This window comes from Trachurus japonicus, chromosome 18 (assembly GCF_045865225.1).
Source record: "Trachurus japonicus isolate A0001 chromosome 18, Traja_1.0".
Taxonomy (NCBI): Eukaryota; Metazoa; Chordata; class Actinopteri; order Carangiformes; family Carangidae; genus Trachurus; species Trachurus japonicus.
In genome coordinates, this window is record NC_140924.1 from 8,889,922 (window position 1) to 8,911,115 (window position 21,194).

Below are 21,194 nucleotides of genomic sequence, written 5' to 3' on the forward strand. Positions count from 1 at the left end.
GAAGTGGTAGTCAACAGGTTTCAGGAGAGGTGGATGTCTCTGAAGAGACTGTTACAGAGTATAGAGAAGAACTTCTGCTCTGACTGGATTTGTTCCACCATTCTGTCAAGTCAAGTCAGTCTAGTGCTATTCCCCTCTGAGTCCGGGGTTAGCTGTTATCAACATCCGGGGTCTGTAGGTTGACCTACTGACCTCTGACCTGGATGATGTCATCTCCGACCGCCGTGCGGCTTGTTGCTACCGCTAATGCTACGGTTCGTTTCTGCGTTCCGACTTGTCAGAACAAAATGAGCAGCTGGATGAAGTTCAGCTTCCACAGGCTTCCTCTCCTCAGCCTGGACTCACTAAAGCTCCGGCTAGTTGAGATAAAAATGGACCCGAATGCCGAAGTGGAATGATTATTATCAGAATGAGCCGGGCAGCTGTCGGAGATTACATCATCCAGGTCAGAGGTCAGTAGGTCAACCTACAGACCCCAGATGTTGATAACAGCTAACCCCGGACTCAGAGGGGAATAGCACTAGCCTATCAGAACTAAATATTGGTGAAATGAAGGAGTTTCTCTGCAGATAATGTGTTATTTAGAGGCTGCATTCTGCTGCCCTGTAGACTCCATTATACGGATAAACGCGGCTCTCGGCTGGAGCTCATTTCATCACAACGACTTGTAATGACACCAAAGTTATCTGGGGGAGGAAATGGTCATATTTTATGCTAGAAATAAGGTTCAGATTGTAAAAAACGGAAATTCCCCTTAAGAGGACACTCTCACAAAGCTGTTAGCATGGGTGTTAGCATTACTTCAGGCGGCTAAATTAACACAGTAATTGCTTCTGTCCAACACATTTGTACATTACGGCATAGTAGTACTGGAGGTAGTCCCTCCCCTTCCACTACGTAGCCAAGAAGCGACTTCAGGAGCTGCAGAGTTTGACCAGTAGAAGTGCTGTTGCTAATACTGGTCCTGGTCCTGGTCCAACATGCAAACTGAACCCTCTGGCACTCCCTGGTGCTGGTGTCTCAGGTTCTGGTGGGACAAACGACAAAAACATGTGGTGATTGATCTGAAGAAGGAAACCGTTCTCCTGTTGAGAGACTGGATTAAACGGGAGCGTGCCTATGTTCCCACAGCCCTATGTTCCCTCAGCCCTATGTTCCCTCTGGACTCTCTCTACCTATCTGGACTCTACCTATCTGGCCTGTCTAGCCTCTACCTGGTCTTTTTACTAAACTTAACCAACTCCTTTCTTCATTGCCTAAACCCAACCAATGGTGGGACCAAAGGGCTGAGGGAACATAGGGCCTAATTTTCAGTGACAACAAAAGTTAGAAATGAGGGAACATAGGGCTGAGGGAACATAGGGCTGAGGGAACATAGGGCTGTGGGAACATAGGCATGACCTCGATTAAACCAATCATCATCTCCAGTGAATATTTTCTACTTCCAGATTCTCTAGTTACAGATTTTCTCTGTGGAACACTGTGGTTGTTGAATTGATTCGTCAGCATTTAGCTTGAAGCTAAACTTTTACATAGGACATTCTCACATACTTGTTAGCCTGGCTGTAGCTGAACTGATTCAACTCACCAGCAACTTTCACTCAACAAATGCCCTTACCAGATCGTACCGTGTCTATTTTTAAACACTTCCACTAGTAATCATGGTAACACTGCATTTAACACTGGCACGCTACGAACTGTAGGTAATCCCCTCGGGTAAGTCTTCAGAGATGTGGATTTTTACGCCTATTTTGAATTTTACTCGAATACAAATTACCCTAAACCTAACCTTAACACTGTAGAATAGGTAGTCGGAGAAATGAGCCGTCCGACTTATGGGCAGTCGGACTGATGTATGCTCCCCCTCAACAAATACAAATACAGATACAAATACCGGCTCCGCTGCACACCCCTACCTGGTGGTCTTACAAACTGAACTGATGTGTTTACACCAAACAGCTGAAAACTCTTTACTCAGTTCAACTCACCAGAGACGGTCAGTCGACATTCAGCAGAGCCCCTCCCATGTTCAGTGATGATCAAACACCAGTACCGTCCTGAGTCTTCAGTCCTGAGTCTGGACAAATGAAGTCTGAGTTGTCCTACTCTGAGAACTTTTCTGTCACAATAGACTCGTCCTGAAAACTCTTCAGCCTGAGACCCTAAAAGCTCAGTACCGTCCTCTAGACGATACATGACAATTTTTTTGTCAGTGGTCAGATCACAGTAGACAATTTTGGGCTCTGCTGAACCCTGAGTGTTGTTGAAGGTCCACTCCAGTGTGATGTCGTGGTTCTCCTCTGCCTGATAGGAGCTCTGTGTCACCTTCACTACAAATTGTTTGAGGAGACAGAGGGAAAGTGAGGAGCAGACTAACTGAGGACTTGTATCAGTTTGTAGAGAATAAAGTGAAGGAGTAAACTCACCACAGACACAGGAGGTCAGTGTGAGGAGCAGCAGGAAGCAGCACATCATCTTCTCCCTGTCACAGGAGACAACAACACATCAACAACTACATCTACACTCACTTCATCCAGTCAGGACCAGGCTGCTTCATCTTCATCTTCATCATCCTGCTGCTACAACCTGACCATCAGAGGACAGGACTCCAGACCTCCATGCTGATGGAGCAACAACCAGCTACAGGAACTTTACATTCACACTGAGACAAACTCTGGGAGCTGCAGCCACCTGCTTCTCACACAAGGGGGCGTCCTACAGCCAATTATGTGGCTCGGGTGAGTGCAGTTCACATCCTTTACCACAAGGTGGTGACAATGTTCATAAATGTTCATACCTCTGGAGGAAACTGGAGGCCAACATGTCAGTCACACTGCAGCAGGTTTCTCTCTTGGTGTCGGAGACAGAAGAAACCATCGATGTAAACAACACAAACAGCTTGAAATCAATAAATACAGCATCAACACACTGAGTCTCACTGAGTCTACACTACATTTACACCAGGATCAATGCAACAATGGACAATACTTACTGTGGTGGAGAAGGAGCTCCAGTCTGCTCTCAGGTCAGTGAAATGACTGGTGGGAACATCTGCTTTATACTGTCATTTAGCTCCACCTCCAGATACACCACATACACCACACATTGTGTACATAACTGGGCTGCTGTTTACATTATCATCATTCATAACTGACTAGAAACTGATTTAACAGCCAACTTACTTAAAGGGACAACGAGGAGTTTTGGAAAAGCGAAGCGTTTTCACACTACAATTATGAGCCTCCGCACGCACCGTACATTTCTTTGACCGGCGCAAGATGGACTCATGTTTTCATTCATCAAGAATTAAAGTCAGAGGTTGGAAGACGATCACATACCGTCGTAGTTCCGACCATAAACAGCGATTCGGCGGCGTTATTCCCATGACTCGCCACAAAACTGAAACGTTGGTCGGCTCGACCAGCATTTCCACCACCACTAATAATAACAAAATAACCATAGAGACAAAACGATATATTTATCGAAAATGGGCCCATTAACAAGTGTGGGTAACGTAGATTCATCCACATTAACATGAGACTTTTTTTTATAACCAAATAGAAACTCCTCGTTGTCCCTTTAAGGTCACACTCAAAAACAAAAGTGATTCCATCTCAGTATTACGATAGATTATAAACATGAATTTTAATCTTTGACAAGACTGAGATTTTCAGAGCTGCAGAAAACACACAGTAGACGTGTCACTAGTCTGATGTGTTCGAACAGGAAAGTAATGCGAGGAGGTGAGAAAGTTTTATTTATTGTGATGATATCTGACACCATCTGAGATTTAGAGCTGAAAAACTTTCCCTCTGACCTGGACTCTCTCAGGCTGATGAGACATTGTCAGTAATCCAGGTCAGAGAGAAAAAGAAAGTGGACCCACATCACCTCCTCCTTGTTGAGTCCTGTCAAACCTGTACCTGTATTTACATGTCGGCCATGGATGGATGGATGAACCTGCACGTATTAAGACCATGGAAGATTTGATTTCATCATGTTCTTTGAGAATAAACTTGACATTTTGGGATGTAAACGTTGACTTTTGAGTTTGATATCAAACAGCATCGTACAAGAAACTCTTTCTCTCTGGACTCAGTGACAGTGATGTGGTTTCTTCTGTCTCAGGCACCGGGACAGAAACTTGTACCAGTTTGACCTTCACTGTTGTTCTGTGTCCTTGAGAAATGGAGCAGATCAGATCAACACAGATACTGCCTCCATGTCTGTTGTCATTGTTTTTCATTTCCCCTGGTATTAAGGTTCAACACTTATCTTCTGAATGGAGTGTTTGTTTTCAGGGCTTAGAGTATATTGATGTTTTATATTGTAGTATTGACTGCTGTTTAGCGATGACAATACAAGTGGAAACACAAACTGATGCCTTGGTTTCTTATTGTACTTGATGCTAATTACCACTATAATTATTTTCTTATTACTTTGTAAACATCAAATCACTTCATGGTCTCTGACACACAAACCAGTCACGTCTCCTCAACATTTGTAGTGAAGGTGACACAGGAAACGGTTCAGCTCTGGCTCCATCTAGTGACAGAAACACGTGACTGCAGCTCCTGAAGTAGTTTTTTTCCTCCAGCTGTCTAGAAGGTCTGAAAGCTGAGTGGACAAGTCTCTGTGGCGCAATCGGTTAGCGCGTTCGGCTGTTAACCGAAAGGTTGGTGGTTCGAGCCCACCCAGGGACGGAGCTCCTTTAGTTCAGTTGTAAACAGAAATGAAATCAGATATGAGTTCAATAGGACTGACATTGAAGACTGAAATTCAATCTGAGCTCATGTCAGCTGTAATATCACTCAGAGCTGCTCTGAGTTTCCAGACACTCAGGTTCTCACACTGGTTCCAAAGATAGAAACTTCACTGATGAAAGGTTTCCACATGTCATGATGTTATTGGTTAAACTCACTCCTGGTCCGTCTGTTATTAAACTTTAATAAAGTCATTCATTTATTTCACATGTTATTTGTATATTGAACCATGTGAAAGTTCCAGTGTTGATGAAGGTTGTTGTTATTGTTGTTTAAATAGTTGTTGAGTGTCTGAGAGAAACTTCTGAGTCTGATGCTAAAAGATTTAAACACAACTTCTTATATACATGTTTATTATTTATCAAATGTATGAAAAAACCAAAAAAAACCAAAACAATTAACAACAAACTTTAGTGCAGAAAAAGTGGAAAGAAGCAGAGGTGAGACAGAAGGAAGCATAGATAGGAAGCGGTTTGGTCCTGACCATTGACCTTTACACCCCTGAGGACAGATTCAGTCTCTTAACTCTGACTTCAGGAGCAGCAGAACTGAACCAATAGAACATGTGAACTGATCCCTCTATTACTCTTTACTCTTCAGACCTGGTCCCTCTCTCCTGGTCTGGCTGGTCCTGGTCTCTCAGTTGGTCCCTGAGCCTCAGGTTGATCAGCAGCTGCTGTAAAGGACATGAACATGAGGTTAGTCAACCAGACTGAGATGATTAAAGACTGTCTCTGAAGAACATGGTTGTAGAGTGAATATTTATCAAGTTTGCGGGGACTACTGTTGCTCCAGCATGGACTAAACTATCTTTTTAACTAAGGCCAGGAGTTGTTGCTTGGAAAATAAAACATATTTCATGAATGTAGCATGTTTTGTGGATTTGTTTTGATGCTGTTGCAGCATTAGCATGAGTATTATGATTATTTGGAGAATAGTTTTGTCATGGAAAGATTAGGCTACTGGGGGTTTTGGGCCAATGAATCGTCATCACCATTCTCCCCTAGTCACTAGCCCCTGGCTGAACTGATTCACTCACCAGAGACACTGAGTCGACATGTGGCTGAACTATCTCCATACTCAGTGAGGATCTGACACCGGTACCATCCTGAGTCCTCAGTCCTGAGTCTGGACACATGAAGTCTGACTCGTCCTTCTCTGAGGACGTCTCTGTCACACTGGACTCGTCCTGAAAACTCTTCATCCTGAGACTTTGTGTCCTCAACACCCTCAAAAAAGTCATAGAAGACTTTGGGGCCTCTGTGATAATCACTGTAAAGTCGACAGAAGACGATGAGAGGCTCTGCTGAACCCTGAGTGTTGTTGGTGAAGGTCCACTCCAGTGTGATGTTGTGGTTCTCCTCTGCCTGATAGGAGCTCTGTGTCACCTTCACTACAAATGTTGGTTCTGAGGAGACAGAGGGAAAGTGAGGAGCAGACTAACTGAGGACTTGTATCAGTTTGTAGAGAATAAAGTGAAGGAGTAAACTCACCACAGACACAGGAGGTCAGTGTGAGGAGCAGCAGGAAGCAGCACATCATCTTCTCCCTGTCACAGGAGACAACAACACATCAACAACTACATCTACACTCACACAACCACTACAGTCAGGAGAGTGCAGTTCACAGCTTTCACCACTAGATGGTGCTGATGTTAAGTCTTGAGTGAGGTCATACCTCTGGATAAATCACAAGAACTTCAGTCATGTGTGTTGATCTGTTGGACATCAACACTACAGTGCACATTACTGACTAAAACTAAGTTGAAATTTAAAAAAGCAAACTGAAAAAACGAAATTAATTTTTAAAAAGAGAGAGAAAATGCAGCTAGAAGAATGAGTCATCATTTTAAAGAATAAGGAACGAGCCAGAACAGGCTTCAGAAACACTGTTGATGGTTGAGGGCCATGTGTTTCATGATGTTAATCTTTGCTAGGTATCTCTGGGCAACAATTGAATCAGACTAGAGGACTAGTCAGACCGATCGTTACCAACTGATGAAGCCCCTTGGATCAGAGGCAAAACGTCTTCCTAGACAAATACAAGTCCAGTTGCCTTCAATTCAGTTGTTGCCCAGAGATAATGATGACCATGGTGAATGAGAATATCCACAGACGTATTGCTAGGTGATGTTGTTAGACATGTCATTGTGTTAGACTGTTGTAGCACTGACACTGACTCATTTGACACACACTAAATTCCACAAATAAATTTTGAAAATGTTATTTCAGTCAATCATTACTCCTCTTTAATAATACCAATTGGTGTTGTGTTTTATATCGTTGGAAAGCCTGGTTAGTCACCTTTACAACAAGGTACAAGTTGTAAGGATCATGCATTCATGGAATGAGCAACACAGCTAAATGTGTAGGGAACTCCCCCTATATGTCTATATCTATGTCCGCCAAAGGCCGGGGAGCATACATCAGTCCGACTGCCCAAAAGTCCGACGGCTCATTTCTCCGACTACCCATTCTACAGTGTTAAGGTTAGGTTAAGGGTAAGGTTAAGGGTTAGGGCTATTTAAGTCGGAGAAGTGGGAGGTCGGACTAATGGACGCAAAAATAAAGAAATGTATGGTCGGAGAAATGGGTAGCCAGACAGACGTCATGTGCCCGCCAAAGGCCAACGATGACCGACGGTCAGGACCTGCTGGGCTGGTGGACGACCAACAGAACCTGTTTCCTAAGGCTTCTACCTGACCGTATGTCTGGTCTGATACCGTATTTCATTCAAGTTTAATCAAGTCATTGTGGTTAGGAGTAGAATTTTTTGTTTTGTTTTGTTTCTTTGGCCAGGTGACTCTATAGTCCACTGTATCTGGTCTACCAGACGAGGACTGAAGAGCTCCGATCACTGATCTGCAGCTCAGTAAATGAACTCACAGTAACACGCTGGAACAACATGAAGCAGTTCTCTACAACAGTAACATAGCTCGGATACATTCAGCACATTTAGCAGCAAAATAAGATGTTGTCCATGACATGAAGAAATCACAGGATCGATGAAATGATGATCAAAACTTACTGTGGTGGATAAACGTTCAGATCTTGTCTGTTCTCTGGAGAGTGAGGTAGGTGCTGGGGAAATAACTTTATACTCTCATGTGTCACCACCACACCCACATATTATGGGCTTGGCGAGCTCAGCGCTTAAAGCTCTTAAAATGTGTGTGTCTGAAATATTTTCGGTGTTGACAAAATGACAAAATTAATGTATTGTAAAGAACATGTGTATTATTAAAACGGGTAGAAATAACAACCAACAAACTGTAGCCTACACATTGTCAACATAAACATAAGGTGTTAAAAGTCTGTGGTACCCACTACAAAGTACAATAATCAGGCATGTCTGTTATTAAATCTGACCAGACTTCTCTCTGCCTCCTTCATGCAGCCATGAACAGCCTTCACTTCTGATTGGCTCTATTGGCAGCATTGTGCAAGACGACAGTTAGTGCCAAAAAGTTTAGCTGCTGCTGCTCAGCAAAGCAGTGTCACACCTGTTAAGACTTGTGAACATGTTTTGACAGCTATAAGTTATCTGAGGTTAACACATCATAACAATGAAATGGGTAAGCAGGACCGGCCCCTGGCATAAACACTCTATGCGGTTGTTTAGGGCCACAGCCGTTAGGTGGGGGGCCACATGATCAGAAAGGTACCGGGGTTCATTCAAGTCATTTAAACATCCTGAGGTCTGCAGCACGCTATGAGCTTTATATGTAATGTGAAGTCAATATTCAGCTTCTTTTATCTCACATTTGAGACATTTGGTGAAAACAGAACGGCAGAATGACAACATTTGTGCTCAAAAAGCAATCTTACAAAATTTCATTTTAGACTTGTTTTCTACACTTATATAGGATTACTGTATTCATATCCTATTTCAAGCACCAAAACAGTTCATCCTCATGACTGAAGGTTTGTTTTCACAAGGGATTTGAAATTTTTCAAAAAGCAGACCTCAAATTTCCAGCATTTGGCCTAAATTATTTCTTTCTACAGTGTTCTAGGACAAACTGGCCTCAGTGTGCTTACAGCGGAGGTTCTAATATTTAGACATAAAACACTTGAGTATTGATCTGCAAGTAGAAAGATACATTTAAGAAAATATGTAAAAGCCAGGAAAATGGCCTCAAACCTCAGAGGGCATAAACATGTCTGTATTCAGTTTTAACCAGTGATTTGGTGTTTGCGCTAAGATTGCAGGGCCACAAACAAAAATCTTGTTTAGGGCCACCAAAATCCTAGGGCCGGGCCTGTGGGTAAGTGACGAACTGGGCCCCAGACTCTGGGGCTTTAACAGGACCATGGGACCACATGTGGCACCTTTGTTTAACCAATGCAAGTTTATTAGGAACAGATATAGTCAATGTCAACAGCCTGGAAGGAGGCAAAAGACGTCCTAAGGGACGGGGGAGAGGAAGGAGGAGCTGAAAAAAGACACAGGTAGCAAGAAGACTAATCAGTTGACATCAAAGCAGCAAAAGACAGACAGTTCAAAACATGTGGACAGAACGTAACAGTGTTAAAACAGACAAATGAAGCCAAGCAGCACATGGTTGTTAAACAAGGATGATAGGATTAGCAAGACAGCAGAACAAGATTTTCCCTGACAGTCTGTTAAAGAATAACATTGTAACATTGTGGGAAAGTTTCATCAGTAAAGTTTCCATCTCTTGAATCAGTGTGGGAACCTGAGAGTCTGGAGGCTCAGAGCAACTTACAGTGATGTTACAGACATCAGTTCAGATTCAGTGTCAGCCTCATCAAACATTATGATCTCAAACAAACTAGTTGAGGAGCTGCAGTCACGTGTTTGTGTCACCAGATGGCGCCACTGCTGCTCACACTGGAGTCACCTCACAGCTCCACTGAGCAGCTTCTCTCTGTCCACTCAGCTCCTTATCTGACCTTTTATTGCTTTATGTGTCATGTGTTGATGGATTAAATAGCTCTTACGCTGAGGCCTCGGAGAGTGCAATGCCTTGTTGTTTTGTTCGTTTCCCTTTTTGTGCCTCTATTGGATGTGTCATGAGTGTATTTCTGTGTGTACGTCTCTAAGTGTCTTAGGTATATTTTTCATTTTTCTATTTTGTTGTTATTAACATTTACATTGTTGTTGAGTCTTTGACACAGTAAACACAACATCCTTCACTTCTGTGTGTGCAGTGGGTGTGTACCTGTGTGGGAAGAGTGAGTTAAAACAGCAGCCAACATGATTTACATACATTTACATATATCTATATATGATTTAGATACATTTACATGTATCTAGTTCTTCCTCTTGTTTCTGAGCTGCTGCCTCTTGATAAAACATTGAAGTCCAAATTGAAAGAGTTTCTTTGTTTGTAACAGGGAAATGTTCATATAAATGATGGTCGATGTTTTTCAGCTGTCAGACATCATCACAGAAAGTGAAACAAATCTTCTCAGCTCCTCACCATTACATCAGCAGTGAGTACAGATGAGTAAAACATGTCAGACCAGGGACAGTTTCTTGGTCTGCTGTGAGTTTTCTGGAGCATTTCAGTAACACATTGGGAATGTCAATATAATTCATCAAAGTCAACAGTGTATTATTCGTAACAACACAGAGGGTGAATCTATTGGCTTTCCCTTCCCTTAATAGAGACACTTGGTTCTGCAATTCCCAGCCTTATTTTCCAGTCTCATGTCCTTAGTGACTGACCACAGGTCCTGAGTCAGTTCCTCTATTTCCTAAACCAGGTGTGTGACAGTGAGAAAGTTACAAATGTAACCTGCTGTTCTAGAACCTGAGTTAACTTTGGCTGCCAAACCAGTTTCTCTTGACAGAGTCAATATCTCATCCTAGTTATGCAAACAAGACAGTTTTATTATGCTGGTAGGTGGCATTAAATGACAGTAAAAGCAGCTGTTGTCCCAGCAGTGACTTTACAGAGCTGAGACCAGACCAGAGCTCCGTGTGTCTCCACCACAGTAAGTATTGATCATTGTTGCATTGGTCCTGGTGTAAATGTAGTGTAGACTCAGTGAGACTCAGTGTGTTGATGCTGCTTCACTTCAAGTAGAATCTGGTTGGTTCAGGTTTCTATCAGTGCTGCTGCTCCTCTTATTCTCCACGACAGTGAAGGCAGCACTGGTTGGCTTTAAAAAGACAATCTAGATGAATGTTGAAACTGATGGTTTTATGACACATTAATTAATTGACTGATATTCATTATATTCCTGATAGTGTTTCTTTAGACACTTCAGGTTCAAGTTTAGTCTCCACACGTCAGTGGGTGGATCATCACTCAACTGGTGTAATAACTCTGAACTGAAGAGCCGGTGCATATTCTCATTTGCCCAGGTCATAGTATTTCAAAGGAGGTTAAATCGAAAGCAACTGGACTTAGTTATTTGTCTAGGAAGACGTTTCACCTCTCATCCAAGAGGCTTCATCAGTTCATGTACGCATCTGACCAGGCTGGGACTGGTCCAACTATCTGGTGTGGAGACTCACTATTTAACCTCTTGTGTGGGCGTTCACAAGGGTGATGATGTCACTGGTTCCCTTTTGTGCTCCAAGTGCCAACGACAGTCGTTTAAATGACTGCCTTTGATGGAAGGTTGGTTTCGACTTCGTTAGTGCCCTATTGTGTTATAACGACAGTCGTTGGAGCCACTTGCCACTTGTGAACAGTGGTTGTTCTTTGAACAACCACTGTTCAACCACTGTTCACAAGTGGCAAGTGGCTCCAACGACTGTCGTTATAACACAATAGGGCACTAACGAAGTCGAAACCAACCTTCCATCAAAGGCAGTCATTTAAACGACTGTCGTTGGCACTTGGAGCACAAAAGGGAACCAGTGACATCATCACCCTTGTGAACGCCCACACAAGAGGTTAAATAGTGAGTCTCCACACCAGATAGTTGGACCAGTCCCAGCCTGGTCAGATGCGTACATGAACTGATGAAGCCTCTTGGATGAGAGGTGAAACGTCTTCCTAGACAAATAACTAAGTCCAGTTGCTTTCGATTTAACCTCCTTTGAAATCTGAACTGAAGAGTTTATTGTTTTCATGTTTGTGTTGTTGAAGACAGTAAATTATTCAGAGTTTTTACACAAGGCTGCTGTGCACAAAACGATCCGTTGACTGACACTTTGTGTCTTTGTCTTTGAGGAATGAAGTTACAACAGGTCAACATATAGATGAAAGATTGATTCATCCAGAGGAGAGCATCAGCACCATCTAGTGGTGAAAGCTGTGAACTGCACTCTCCTGACTGTAGTGGTTGTGTGAGTGTAGATGTAGTTGTTGATGTGTTGTTGTCTCCTGTGACAGGGAGAAGATGATGTGCTGCTTCCTGCTGCTCCTCACACTGACCTCCTGTGTCTGTGGTGAGTTTACTCCTTCACTTTATTCTCTACAAACTGATACAAGTCCTCAGTTAGTCTGCTCCTCACTTTCCCTCTGTCTCCTCAGAAGCAACATTTGTAGTGAAGGTGACACAGAGCTCCTATCAGGCAGAGGAGAACCACAACATCACACTGGAGTGGACCTTCACCAACACTCAGGGTTCATTGGACTCACTCATCGTCTTTTGTGAACTGTTCATTGATCATCAGAACGAACCAAACGTCCTGTATCATCTACATGAGGGTGTTGAGTCTCCAGAGTCTCAGAATAAACAGTTCTCAGGACGAGTCCAGTGTGACAGAGACGTCCTCAGAGAAGGACGAGTCAGACTTCATGTGTCCAGACTCAGGACTGAAGACTCAGGACTTTACCAGTGTGAGATTCTCAATGAATATGGAGGGAACTCAGCCTCATGTCGACTGAACGTCTCTGGTGAGTTGAGTTGAGTAAAGAGTTTTTTTCAGCTGTCCAGTCCAGTCCCAGAGTCCACTCTCAGAGAGACTCACAGACCTCTGTCCCTCTGAAAGACCAAAGTCCTTCAGGACTTTTGAATCTTTATTCACACATGTTGTAAGACCACATCTCTGGAGACTTTAACTAAGGGGATTATCCACAATGCATAGTTACTTTCATAAAAAATACAGTGCGATTTTGCAAGGAATATTTATGCATTTACTTATATGACTGTACATTGGCAGGAGAAACAAAATAAAATTCTGTTTCTGGTCTGAACTCTCCCTGTGAGTGTTTTATTTCCTTGTTCAATGAAAAACTTTGTCTTCAGATGAATCACCTTGTGTTTATGTCCTTTACAGCAGCTGCTGATCAACCTGAGACTCAGACACCAACTGAGAGACCAGAACCAGAGAGACCAGGACCAGAGAGACCAGGACCAGAGAGCTGGGGATGGATTGCCCTCTATATTGGACTGTCATTAGCAATAGTAATATTAGTATTAGCAATAGTAACAGTAACACGTCTTCATGTCATAAATCCAGTGATGGGAACAAGAACGTCCAGACAGTGGTGTGAAGATCAGCAGTCAGGAGCTTCTGTCTTTCTTCACCAGACTATCCAACATGTTGCTGTGGATTTCTCATTAAATGTATAAATAATGTGCCTTTCATGAATAAAGCTTTATTTTTGTGTGAAAAGTGATGTGATTCCTGTGTGTTAATCTTTTAATGTCAGACCTCAAAGTTCTCAAAGAAAAGACTTAATTGTATAAACTGGTAAATGTGTGTGAATGTTGAACGCTGAATCAGATCGTTGAAGCAATGTGGAATAGCTGAAGAAATGCTGAAAACTGTGATCAAGACCTTCCCAAACACTGCTGGTCTTTTAGGAGTTAAAGTGTGGATTTTTGATCTGGATTCATTCTGCAGTTTGAACGTTAGTTTGGTATCAACCTTTCATGAGCTCTGTCTGATTTCCTTTCTCTCCAGTCCTCAGCTAAACAGGTGCTAACCGATTGAGACACGTCCACTCTAAGGGGGCGTGGCCTTCATGTTCAATTTCAACATCTCCTGAATACTGGATTCATTTTCTCCTTGACTTCTGGTTGATCAGTAATAACGTCTCTACGTGTCCTCTGATATCACACTCAAACCTGAAGTGTCTCTCTGTCTCCTGACGTCACTCCTCCATGTCTCTGTCTTCACTAACTCATCTCTCAGACCTTGTAGCAGCTGGAGGAACAAACTAGTTGAGGAGCTGCAGTCACGTGTTTGTGTCACCAGATGGCGCCACTGCTGCTCACACTGGAGTCACCTCACAGCTCCACTGAGCAGCTTCTCTCTGTCCACTCAGCTCCTTCTCGGACCTTTTAGTGGGTTATTGAGACACGTGTGATGGTGGATGTTGTTGTTGTTGAGTCTTTGAGAAACTTCTGGGTCTGAGATTGACCGACAAGAGACTGAGGACAACTTTTGTATGTAAGAATGTATCAGTAAAGGTTTATTTACAATATGAGACATCCACAGTAACATAAACATAATATTCAACATCTGAAGTTTGATGAGTAAAAAGTTGAGCTGATGTTCTCTGACTTGTGTCTGAAGGTTCTTAGTCTTCCAGGTCATAAAGTGCTGAAGTTCAAGACAACTGGTGTTCTTATAGGGACATTGTGCAATGACATAATGATTCACAGAAAATGAAGAGATGGTTGCATTAGATTTAGCTCACAGCTAATTTCCACCTGCAGTCCCAACATATAACAAGTACACAGGAACGCAGACCACAAACTACTATACAAGAGTGATACACAAATAGACAGTAGACAACACATAACATAACACGATGGCTCGGTTTATATCATGACCCACACACTTGTATTGAAGGTAGGCCGACCTCAGGGTCCATGTCAAAAGCTGCCGCTAATGCTATTGTGTATTTCTGACACTCGTTGTAGTGTTTACATTAAACAAGGCAGGAACACGGAACTGTCAGAGGATTTGTTTTCTAACCTGGCATCAGCGGCATTCTGACGAGGGAGAGAGAGAGCGCTAAGTGCTGGGAAAGCAGTGCTGAGAGTGCTGTCAGCGCTAAAAACGTGTTTGGTGGACACGGCCCCTAATACACTGGAGGTGGTTTACCAGGTATGACTGTAACCATTTCAAAACATTAGCAGGAAGTGAAAAATGTGACAGTTTTTTTTTTTTTTTAAAGTATTTTTTTTTTGGTGTTTTTGCCTTTATTTGATAGCACACAGGGGGAGGCAGAGAGAGGGGGAATGACATGCAGGAAAGGTGCACTCGACGCAGGATTCGAACCAGGGATGCCTGCGTTGAGGACTGTGGCCTCTACATGGGGCGGCCGCCTTAACCACTGCGCCACGCACCGCCCCAAAATTTGACAGTTTTGAAAGAGGCACAGAATGGTTCACAGTGTCAAAAGCTTTACAAAGATCTAAAAATACAGCTCCCAGTTGGTTCTGATGAGTCCCGTTCTGAAAGGGATGAAAGGTGAAAGGTGAAAGGTCAGACTTTCTGGGCAGTGAATAGCAGATTTATGGACCAGAGGGAAGTCATTTCACTGAGGAACAGAGGTTCTACACCAGTGAACTGAGGTTTCATCACTGGATCTACGAGTTGAGGAGCAGCAGAGTTTGACCAGCAGAACTGTTGTTGTTACTGCTGCTACAAACACCAGTCCCAGTACAACATAGAGGCCGGTCCTTCCCCAACTTTCTGGTCCTGGTCTCTCTAGTCCTGGTGTTTCTGCTTCTGGTGCCTCAGTTGGTCTCTGAGTCTCAGGTTGATCAGCAGCTGCTGTAAAGGACATAAACATGTGATGATTCATCTGAGGAGGAAACCTTTCACTTCTCAGAACAAATATTACACTAAATGTTATTTTATGCCAGTTTTTAAAAATGTCTGCTGTAATCTTCAGTGATGTGGACTTACAGCATGTGTCAATAAATAGTGTTGAGAGGACGGTCTCACAGAGCTGTTAGCATGGCTCTGGATGAACTGATTCAACTCACCACAGACGTTCAGGTGACATTCATCAGAGTCCCACCCATATCCAGTGAGAACTTTACACCGGTACAGTCCTGAGTCTTCAGTCTTGAGTCTGGACACATGAAGTCTGACTCGTCCTTCTCTGAGGACGTCTCTGTCACACTGGACTCGTCCTGAAAACTCTTCATCCTGAGGGACCTCATCACCCTCAGGTAGATGATACAGGACTTTTGGGTCACTGCGATCATCAGTTGTCCATTCACAGCTCACAATGTTGGGCTCTGCTGAACCCTGAGTGGTGGTGAAGGTCCACTCCAGTGTGATGTTGTGGTTCTCCTCTGCCTGATAGGAGCTCTGTGTCACCTTCACTACAAATGTTGGTTCTGAGGAGACAGAGGGAAAGTGAGGAGCAGACTAACTGAGGACTTGTATCAGTTTGTAGAGAATAAAGTGAAGGAGTAAACTCACCACAGACACAGGAGGTCAGTGTGAGGAGCAGCAGGAAGCAGCACATCATCTTCTCCCTGTCACAGGAGACAACAACACATCAACAACTACATCTACACTGACTTCATCCAGTCAGGACCAGGCTGCTTCATCTTCATCTTCATCTTCCTGCTTCTACAATCAGACCATCAGACAGCCCGAGACAAGCAAACCAGTGACGTTGTATGACGTTCGAAGCACTCAACTGCTTTGAACGTCACTATTCATGTGACCCAACCAAACATCGGCTCAGTGGTTCGATACAACTGCTTCATGAGCTAAGTTGGACCCAGTCTGGTGTGTAACTACTGTTTTGATAAAGGTCAGTGGAAAAAATGAGTGTCCAGTGTTGAGAAAGAACTAAGGATGTCGGATTATTAACCCAGCAAACCATCTGTGGTTGTTATAACAGTGGGAGTGCAAGAACTGCATTGCTGCCGTGAAGGTGCACGCTAACCCCTCTACCTCAAAGTCTGAACCAGAAAGGTTGCCCCACAGATGGGATTGACCCTGGATATTTCCCCTTTGCATCTGATGGTCTTGTTTCCCTGGTTGAAGTGAGGACAGAGTTCCTGTTAAAAACTTAAGAGACCCTTGGAGACGTTGACAAACGAATATTATTGAGACGGACTAGTCATACCATTATTACATGTAAGCCAGTTGTTAGAACAGCATGAGTGTGCAATTACCCACTACCCATGTCTTTGCAGTACATTTGTCTCTTGTTTTCATCTTGAATACTCAAAAACAGTTAAAGGGACAACGAGGAGTTTTGGAAAAGCGAAGTGTTTTCACACTACATTTATGAGCCTCCGCACCGTGAAATTCTTTGACCGGCGCAAGACAGACTCATGTTTTCATTCATCAGGAATTAAAGTCAGAGGTTGGAAGACGATCACATACCGTCGTAGTTCCGACCATAAACGGTGATTCGGCGGCGTTATTCTCATGACTCGCCACGAAACCGAAAGTAAGGAAACGCTGGTCGGCTCGACCAGCATTTCCACCACCACTAATAATAACAAAATAACGATAGAGACAAAACGATATATTTATAGAAAATGGGCCCATTAACAAGTGTGAGTAACGTAGATTCATCCACATTAACGTGAGACTTTTTTATAACCAAATAGAAACTCCTCGTTGTCCCTTTACAATAAATTCACAGTATGTTATCCTGGAGTAAATTGTATAAATTAGCATGTTGTACTTATTTGTCCCTTTTCTTTTTATTAAGATAAACCAAGAATTACAAGACGGATCACCACTGCCCTAGAGACAACATTCATGGGAAAATCAGTCTCAAGAGTAGGACTGTCAAAATGTTCAGACTGTGTTCAAAAGACAATTTTAAAGGGCTATTTTATATTGTGAGTTCCCTAATTTTTTTTATGAAGGCTTGTGTACTAATACTGTAAAATGTCATATAGACTCAGTCCTGTTGCTGTAAAGTGAGATGCTGACTGGTCTTTGAATAAACAGTTAGATCAAACTGAAGTTTCAATGTGTGGTATATTCTGACTAAGATAAATAAGTTCCTGTACTAAAAAAAAAGATAGGCATTTCTGAGTAGAATGAAATGAAAAGAATAAGTTAGAATAACTAAAAGGGGTCATTTTAACACAATTAAAATTAAGTTTGTTTGACTTACGTAAGTAAGCTTGTAGAGGACCAGGCAAATCATGTTGCTTGTAATTACTGTACGTTTTTTTTTTTTTTTTTTTTGTACGTGAGCCAGAACATCATTTGTATGGCCTCCGGCTGGCATAAATGGCCTGGCTGCCGGGTCTGCATCCACCACCACAGCCAGTTCCTTTTGTGTGGTTTGCTGTTTATCATCCAACATCCACCACACACATGCCCACAGATCCATCCACACCACTGATTCTCTCCTACTTTTCACATTTCACATGTTTGAGCCAGGTAGTAACATTGCATCAAGGTTTTTATGTGACAACTGAAATGACATGTTTTACTCAAATTATTTATAAATGTAAACCCCTTTTAAGCCTCTTATTTATTGTATTGTCTTTCCTAGTTATTCTTTTTTAATTCCTATTCATGAACTTTTTATGCTATACTTGCATATATGTTTTAAATGTAATCTTAATGTTAGCCATGAATGATGTTACTGTTGTAGAAAACTGCTTCATGTTGTTAAAGCTTGTTATTGTGAGAGAGGAGATCAATGTGCTTTAGTTTGGTGGAGGAGAACCATCTTTGTCACAGTTTTTACTGAGGGCAGCAGGGAGTGTTGATATATTACTGTAAAAAGCAAACTGAATACTTTTTAATTTCCCCTTTAAAAACATATATCTTATTTCATTATTTTGCTAACTTATTTTTTTATCATTATTATTTTCTTCTACATTTTAGCATGCTTTCATTTGATTTATTTATCTTGTATTTATTTCTCCCACTCCTTTTACTCCTTTTATTTATTTTATCCTGTTTTCTTCCCATTTATCCTCTTTTACACCTCATTTTGACTCTAGTGCAGTGATGGTCTAGCTGGCACCGAAAAGAGGCCCAGGCATTTTTGTTTGACAGAGAGGCCACACATTACACAATGATAAGAAAAACCAACCACCAAAAGTATTATTATTATTATTATTATTATTATTATTGTTACTGTATTGTTATTACGTAATAAATCGATCAAAACCATGATTATCATATTTACATCATGAAGTGAATCAAGTGTTCTCACCAACAACAGGAGCTCGTAGTGGGTTTCCCAGTTTCCTTGGTCCTTACATCTTCTTCAAGAACAGGTGAATGCTGGGGGTGGAGCTGCAGATTGCAGCAGCTCGACTCAACTCGTCCTGTTGGGTGTGTGTTTTCCTATAGCAAAAAAATCACGTCTCTCTTCCAGATAGACCGACACCACTTATCAAACTCTGCTCTAGTTTTGACTGAATTTGAAATAAAGGAAATAACTTAGTCCAGAGTAACCAGCTCAGAGAGAGATGCCTGTTCTCATGTTAGCTCATAGTGGGTGAAGCCTACTGTGACTTGTTTCACGAACAAGTCAGCTATTTCACTTACACAGAAATGAGTATTGCAGACTTCTGCCAGCTGGCTAGAGAAATATCCCAGAGAGCTGCAGCTACATGCCCGATCATGTGAGTCTTGATAGATAGATAATCAGAATGAGAACTGTTTTTATTGCCAAGAGCACAGCACAATAAACTTGTCTGTCAGGTGCAAACATAACAAAAACAGTTTAAAGGGAGGGATAAAAATATAATTAAATTTAAATACTGTAAAATAAAATAGAATGAATTAAAATATTCTAGTGAAAAAGATACGCATACTATGTAAAAAAAAAAAAGCATATACTATAAATACACATATACTATATACTGTAAAAGAATAGAATACTGTAAATATATATACAAAATACTGTAATTCATTGTGCAAATTGTTGTAGTAGTGCAGAGTGACTGTCCATAGGTTTAGGGTTATTTAGGGGGAACTGGGACATTGTTCATTAGGCTGACTGCAGAGGGGAAGAAACTGTTCTTATGGCGTGAGGTCCTGGTCCGGATGGAGCCTTTTGCCAGAGATAGATAGATAGATAGATAGATAGATAGATAGATAGATAGATAGATAGATAGATAGATAGATAGATAGATAGATAGATAGATAGATAGATAGATAGATAGATAGATAGATAGATAGATAGATAGATAGATAGATAGATAGATAGATAGATAGATAGATAGATAGATAGATAGATAGAAATAAAGAAAGAAATCCTCCATTTCAAACTCAGAAACTCACCCCACTCCCTCCCGTCTACCTCTGTTCTTTTTTCTCTTTTCTTTTTTTACATAAAATGGAGAAGAGTGCAGCGGCTTTGACTGGGTGTGGCTCAGCGGACCCGTCAGCAGATCAGATTTCTTCTTCTTGGTGCTGGTGAGGAAACTTTATTCACTTTTCAGGAGAGAAGGAAAGACAGAGTCTAAGTGAATGAGGCTGAACATCAGACACTGTTTAATATGATGATGTAGTGTAGCTCTATGTTAATTCACAAATTAAATACACAATTAAATACATTAAATACACATTAACTGATAGACTTTCTTCAGGGAAACAAACACATTGATTGCTCCACCTTCACTCCAGGCCTCAGATCAACTCATTTAATTATTGTTTTGTTGCTTAAAGCCAAATTCATATTAGTATTAATAATACGGTAATTATTCATTGTCATTCATGTAGCATGTATTTTTAATCTGTTTGCTCTTTTATGGCTCTTTCTTCTTCTTCTTCTTATTTATTTTATTCCTTTTTATTATTTTTAAAATTTTTATTATTTTTATTTTTAATCCTTTACATTTTCTAAGCATTCTGGGCTCCATGGTGTGTATGCAAATCACTATGCAGCACTTTGGTAAACTTTTATTGTTTGGAAATGTGCTATGAATGAAGTGGATTGGATCCATTTCCACTTGTGTTCAATTGATTCAATGTTTCTGCTGATGTCCTCTCTTCCTGTCGTCTCAGCAGTCTTGACTTTCTCATGGGTCATTTCTGGATCATCAGGAGCCTGTGCTCTTCATAGGACTATTTATGCATTTACTTATATGGCTGTACATTGGCAGGAGAAACAGAATAAAATTCTGTTTCTGGTCTGAACACTTCCTGTGAAAAGTTTTGTCTTCAGATGAAATCACCACATGTTCATGTCCTTTACAGCAGCTGCTGCTCAACCTGAGACTCAGAGACCAACTGAGAGACCAGGACCAGAGAGACCAGGAGCAGAGAGCTGGAGAAGGATTGGACTCTATATTGGACTGTCATTAGCAGTAGTAGTAGTAATAGTAGTAGCAATGGTAGTAACAGTTCAACTCATGTCATAAATCCAGTGATGGGAAAAAGAACGTCAAGACAGTGGTGTGAAGATCAGCAGTCAGGAGCTTCTCTATTTCTTTACTAGACCATCCAACATGTTACTGTGGATTTCTCATTACATGTATAAATAATGTGCCTGTCATAAACAAAACTTTATATTTGTGTGAGAAGTTATTTGATTAATGTGAGTTAATATTTTAATGTCAGACCTCAAAGTTCTCAAAGAAAAGACTA

The 21,194-nt window shown here is 41.7% G+C and overlaps 1 protein-coding gene, 1 long non-coding RNA gene and 1 other non-coding gene across 3 annotated transcripts in view; 1 reads left to right on the forward strand and 2 right to left on the reverse strand.

Moving 5' to 3' along the window:
• Positions 1–21,194, reverse strand: part of LOC146968613 (uncharacterized) — a 236,224-nt gene that overhangs the window by 112,950 nt on the left and 102,080 nt on the right. The gene's annotated exons all lie outside the window — the stretch shown is intronic.
• Positions 4,630–4,703, forward strand: trnan-guu (transfer RNA asparagine (anticodon GUU)). Its single transcript has one exon. It is a non-coding gene; the product is annotated as a tRNA-Asn (tRNA).
• LOC146968621 (uncharacterized) lies at positions 15,184–16,135 on the reverse strand. The gene is made up of 3 exons (XM_085760380.1): positions 16,083–16,135; positions 15,638–15,997; positions 15,184–15,422 (listed from the first exon to the last, which is right to left on the reverse strand). Exons 1-3 carry the CDS (start codon positions 16,129–16,131, stop codon positions 15,184–15,186), a joined length of 648 nt encoding a protein of 215 aa, XP_085616506.1. The 5' UTR covers positions 16,132–16,135.